The following is a 6,487-nucleotide window of genomic DNA, read 5'->3' as shown; positions in this document are numbered from 1 at the left end:
ATGAAAATTTCACCATTTGGTGCCGATAAATAACTAAACTTTGGGCGATTTTTATGGAAATAGAATTTGTATTTCAGTAATTGTAAGCGCACGTACTCCTCGCATTGCCAGCTTCTTTTGACATACATCATTTTGCTAAATGTCTCGTATGTGTTGGAGAACATTCAAATACAAGATTCAAAGCGGGAAGGGTTAGAAACTCGTTGATGTTGGACATTTTCAATAAAATGCTTATTTACACGTTTTGATTATATTGTTGTATCATTTAAGAATATGTACATATATGCGACACAAACAAGAACAATATCATGATTTTAAGCGAACAAACATATAATACAAATAGATGTTTTGATAGAATAAGGCGAACGTTTACAATCTTTCTAGAACATGCCTCTTTTTAAATCAGGCACACACCATTATCCATGATTCCGAAAAGTGAGAAACGTTCGCGATATTCTAGTAAAATTGTGTTCGCTCGTCTTTGTTCAATTTTAATTTCATTATCAGAACATAACCGTAATTTGGCATCGCCCTAGAACGTGTAAAATATGATAAAGGGTTTTCTGTCTACGGAAAATATAACTTAACGCAGAATTACGGGTATAAACATATATTTATATGCAAGAATGACGAGAAAGATTGATTGAATCTCTCGCCCAAAGGTACCGGGCTTTGAATACGTCTTCGTGCTTCTGCACAAACTAAGGTTCACTAACCTTCTATTAAATTTAAACTCGCATCGATTGTTATCAGGGTGATTTCTTTAATAGTAATAATAATAAAGTTTGTTGGCTCTTAATAAATTAATAATTTTATCAACGAATCAACGCAAGGAATATTTAAAATTTTACCCTGTTTCATATTTAAATACAAACCAAAGCTATAATAAAATTATGTTGATGAATTAGAAGTAAGGTAACATCTACCGTGCATGGACCGAAGATGAATAGCATTTACCAGCAGAATAGAGCCAGGTAATCATGCACACTCGTGGGTGTTTCCAGATTCAACTGTTAATAGATTTTGTATTTCAATAATGAAATCTGTTAATGCACAAACTTAAAAGCAAGAAAAATCATTGACACAAATTTAGCAGGTCAAGTGGTAAGCGTTCAGCGCTCTTATCCATATTAACCATGCAAAGTGAAAATTGCGTGTCTTTATTGATTACTTATTTGATACTTGAAACAATTTGCCTTTAAGTGGAAAAAGAAAATACATGTAGGTAAAAGCATGCTTTACTATGTATGAAAAAAACAACAGACACTTAAATTGTAGATCCTGCCCTTCACCGCCCCTAAATATTTAAAGTTAAAATCAATATTTCTACATGCACTAGTTTAAATATTTTTGATATTAGTATGGCATGGTTCAAACAAGTTTGAACAGAATTTCATTACGTCGTTAAACTATATTTCTTTTTATATATGCTTCATTTTCCTGAAGTTATTATGTTTTCAAATATAAATATAACTGACATACATTAATTGAAAGCATTTATGATATCGCATGCCAAATGTCAGTCAATATATGTATTCTTCTTATAAATTAATATACATTACTATCCGATCGTACCTTTTTTGCACATTATATTACATTTTCCGCACCTTGTCAAATGTATGTTGGCTTAATCATGACGAATTTGATGATTCTCACATCAGAATGGAAATTCGCATCAAACTTCACATAAAACGGTATCGAATGGAAACATAGGAAACATAATCTATCACAAGTGCAGCTGACCTATATTAATGCAGTTATCAAACCGAAACATCGGATTGTGTCTGTTGCGAGAATATTTACCAGTAAGTGTATCAATATGCATTTCATTTGAATTATTCTTAGTGCTGAGCAGCAACAATATTCACGCGTTTATCAAGTTTACTTGATGATATTCTTAAGCATGTTATGAGAAAAAATACATGTTTATTCGTGAGAGAATAGTTTTTTAGTTTTGTCAGAAGCATACGTTTATATTTCTTGAATCATGGTATTTTGGGAGTTAAAAGGGCAAAAAATGTTCAATATACAGGGCATGAGACCATGTCCAAATAATATGCAAAAATAATTTGACGTAGGGTTTGCAAAAAATAGCATCGATCTAAAAAATAAAAGTGCGGATCAAGAAGGTATGGGACTCGCATACTCCATATGTCTTTGATTAAACACCATTATCGGAAAGATGTTTAGGGTTATTTTATACATTCTGGAATAAAGTGAAGAAAAAATATTTATGTTTTCAATATCAGTGTTTATTTATTTGCCCTCAACATAATTAGGATTACACCTTTCTGATACTAAAGTACCATTCCTTCTTTGTTTAAAATCTGACCCCATACCTCGATTTAACTGGCAACACATAATCAAAGGGAATAATTAAATCAATAAGACAGCAATTCAATAAGATTGTTGCACGTGACCGTTTGCATTGTTTTATTGTTATCATATGATTGTGACAGAAACAAAAAGTAATACGCATAAAGTTATACATATACATGGACACTACAATTGAATTTAAAACGTTTTATCTTGTTCATATCATACACTCATGATCATTATATTATTCATTAAATCATCAACAGTCATGTAAACACACGAACAATAATTGGACACATTTATCCTTTGTGATAAATGCAGACATAGGCTTTGCCATTATAGAGAATTTATTGTTTTGTCAAAGACTGTCGTTTATAGAAAATACGTATTTGTTAGATAGCATGATTGTTTTGTAAGTATGTTTTTGAGTAAAACCACACAAATTTACCTTGATCTATACTCACATAAGGGGACAGTCAAAACAAGCTGAAAAATAAAAAAAAACTTCACATGCATATAAACATAACCGGAGGACAAAACAGAAGATTAAAGAAGAAGAAAATAATTTTGTATCAAATTCAAACTGCTGCAAGTACGAAAATATAACTGCCCATTATTTTGATAAAGTTTGGATAGCAATGTGTATCTTATCTTTAAATATTTGTATAGCAAAAACTGGTATATCTCAATACAATAGACACTTTAATCTACAGATAGATACACTAAAGGATGACATCAAATATGTTTTGATATCATTGTTAATACACCATGTGATTGAAATCATATGTCAGATAACGTATGGGATGTAAAATGATATCAACATTTAATACTATTAAATCATCTTTAAACCGTATGTGTTTCAATATGCTTAAATATGAATTTGGAGCAAGAATACAGTGCCATTAGACAAATTAGGTATATACAATTGCTAAAGGTTTGACATCAGCACCTTCATACAAAATGGCAGCTAGTGGAAGTACAATAGGAGAGGTTGATGAAATTCCTGGTCCTGTGAAGGAAACTTTTTGTCAACCATGTTTAAATAAGGACCAACAAACTGTAGCCGACACGTTTTGTTCAAATTGTAATGAATTCCAATGTTATGATTGTTCAAATGAACATAACGTTTACGCCATCTTAAAAAATCATACATTTATGAGCGTGAAAGAAGCTAATGCTACAAATACTTTGTTGGAAATAAAGACATTATGTCTGTGTAATCAACATCAAAAACTTTTTGAATTCTTCTGTGAAGATGAAAAGAAGCTTTGCTGCAGAACTTGTGCTATTGCTTATCATAAAAAATGTCACAGCGTTGTAGAAATTGAGAAGATTGTCGGGAACATGACGTCATCAGATTCTGGCTTAGGGCAGAAATTGGCGGAAGCTAGAGAAGATGCTGAGGGTATTGCAAGACATATTTGCTCTTCAAAAGACCAAGTTGCTCAAGATATTAAAGAAATGCAAGTAAAGATTAGGCAAATGCGAGAGGAAGTAATGAGAATGTTTGACGATTTAGAAGATTTTGTGGTGCGGAGGGCTGAAACTTTTCAGAGGGAAACATTAGAAAATATGACAATGAAGCAAACACAAATCGAGAAACATTTGGCTGATGTAACATCGTACTTAGAGACGATTAAAAGTTTTTTCAAAAAAGGAACTCCATTGCAGAAATATATAGCAGAACAGAAAATGGAGAGTAAAGTCAATGCTTTCTGCAGAAACATCAAGGATAAATGTCAGAACTTAGAGAAGGTGAACATTTCTTTTCATTTTGACGAAACATTAAAACTGCCACCACTACCAGTTACTGAAAATGTTCCAGGAAAATTACTTTTAAAATCTTATCGTCAGGAAGATGTTTATTCTATTAACATGACGATGAAGTTAACACCAGTTTCTGCTATTATTTTGAAGAAAACAGGAGATGACATAGATGAACCGTTATATTCAGGTATAGATTTCCTACCTGATGGTAGACTGGTAGCTGTAGATAACACAAACAAGAAATGTTTAGTGTACAATGAGAAGCTTGAGAAAGTAGGAACATATCAGCTATCTTACAACCCATTATCTGTTGCTGTAGTATCTGAGGAGGAATTGGCGATCTCAAGTGGTAGTAGATACAAGATAAAATTTCTACATGTTAGTGAATGTAATGAAATTAGTTCAAGTAGGACATGTAAAGTTAAAACGAAGTATTACTCTATATGTTTGAAAGATGACGGACAGTTTGTTGTAGGAACATATGATGATCCAAGACCTGTTCGAATTGTTTCATTGGATGGTAAGGAGCAGGATTTTAGTGTTAACTTTCGAAACAAGACATATCCTATAGGCACTAGCGCTAGTATTTACATAAAAAGCAGTGACAAAGTGGTGATCACTGATACAGACGATGATGCTGTCTACATATATGATATGAAAACAAACACGAGAGTCGTAGTGAAGGATGATCAGATACAACAACCACGTGGTGTAGCAGTCGGTCCTTCTGATACTATCCTGGTGTGTAGTTGTGAAACAAACTCCATTGTACAGATATCTCCATCTGGTCAGATTTTATCATCGTACAAGATGAATATGAAATATCCATATAAAGTATGTGTTTCGCGTGATAAATCATTTCTTATTGTTACAAATAACTGTGCTGGAAATAAGGAAATGCAAAAATTTAAAATATCAATTTAATATAACAATCTCCTATATAAGATTGAAGATTCACACACGCATACGCACGTACGCACGTACAAAAAATCCACGTACACATTTACTAAAGACTGATACAAGGAATTAACAAATGATGAATATGATGGATGAAGAATGGCATAATACTTATGTCATAGCACCGAAGAAGCAATTCATAACAAAAAGACATTCAATTAAAACGATATGCTGAGAAAATTGTGCAAATCAAGATGCAGCCAAAGTATGCTATGACGGTTATAATAAACCTTGCTAACGTCAGGAGTAAATAATTCAATATTAATGATTCCAATGATTTCTATTGATATATTAATTTAATCTTAAATTCGTCGAATTTGAATTTCTTAAAGTTATCGACAGATTGTACATTTCAAAGCAAGTCTGCAATTTTCATGTAATTTTATTATGATTAATGTTTCCGAAGGATCACCCTTTTCCCAAATTTTTATCTAGAACGGCTTATATGTAAAGTTGTTATGTTCTGTACCATAGTTATCTTATTTTTTAATCATCACATAATGTTGACTTTATTTAATTATACATGAGTGTGTAAATATTAATTTGCCGAATAATTTTTTGTTCAGATATTAGTGATATAATGTCACTACGTTTTTGTAATATCTTAAACACTCACATTCTGCCTTAGCTGAAATTGATTAGCCTTTGTCACCAGTTTACAGCCAAGCCAGCATGTTTGACCAGCTTGTTTTCTGTTCTAACAGTGGCATACTAGTATTGAAACTTATACACTTCAAATTGCCTGTAACAAACTCAAGAAAGGCGAATCTATTTCACAAATTAAGCAGGTCAATGACAAGAAAATTGAAAAGACAAAGTTTACATCAGTTTCTTGGCTTCAGATAACTTTTCTATTTAAAGATGTATCATAATATATTAGGTATGTATAGAATTATTGATAGCCATTACATAAAAGTTATGTTAGAAAATGTATATATTTTACTGTGTCTTATTATATTCCTTATATCATATTCTTCAGGAGTTATAGTATTTCAGTTTTATATTCTAATTGCATTGCTTTAATTGTCTAAATATCATATATCATGCATATTCCTCCTGTAAATATTCAAGAGAAAAGAAGATGAAAATAGCCTTACATCCAAAAAATATCCCCTGGGTAAATTGTTTTATAAATGCAGATTTTATAAATCTTTAAAAGCTTATTATGCATCAGAAATCCGTATATATTAAAAATTTCGAGATAGCATGCGTGTTGTAAGATCAAGCCCGTATATTTCCATATTTCGTTTTCTTATTTATAACTATTTTCTACATTATTGACGTTATAACTATTCTTTACACTGCTATTTTCGTTTTTAATATATTTGTAATTATTTTGGTTAAGTTTGGTAAAGTCTATATTATAAATAAGATACCTTAACAATTGATATTTGAAATTCATTCGGATTAAAATCAATAAATGTCATTTCAATGCAGTAAAATACAA

At 31.3% G+C, this 6,487-nt stretch overlaps 1 protein-coding gene across 1 annotated transcript; it reads left to right on the top strand.

Moving 5' to 3' along the window:
• Window positions 1–3,276: 3,276 nt before the first annotated feature.
• On the top strand, window positions 3,277–5,007 carry LOC132740205 (E3 ubiquitin-protein ligase TRIM71-like). The gene has a single exon (XM_060728062.1). It carries the CDS (start codon window positions 3,277–3,279, stop codon window positions 5,005–5,007), a length of 1,731 nt encoding a protein of 576 aa, XP_060584045.1.
• The last annotated feature ends 1,480 nt before the right edge of the window (window positions 5,008–6,487 follow it).

Source organism: Ruditapes philippinarum, unplaced genomic scaffold (assembly GCF_026571515.1).
Source record: "Ruditapes philippinarum isolate M1 unplaced genomic scaffold, ASM2657151v2 ctg2379_1_1_1_1, whole genome shotgun sequence".
In the NCBI taxonomy this organism is placed as follows: domain Eukaryota; kingdom Metazoa; phylum Mollusca; class Bivalvia; order Venerida; family Veneridae; genus Ruditapes; species Ruditapes philippinarum.
The sequence above is the reverse complement of the archived record's forward strand: the minus strand, read 5'-3'. Positions and strand labels throughout refer to the sequence as shown.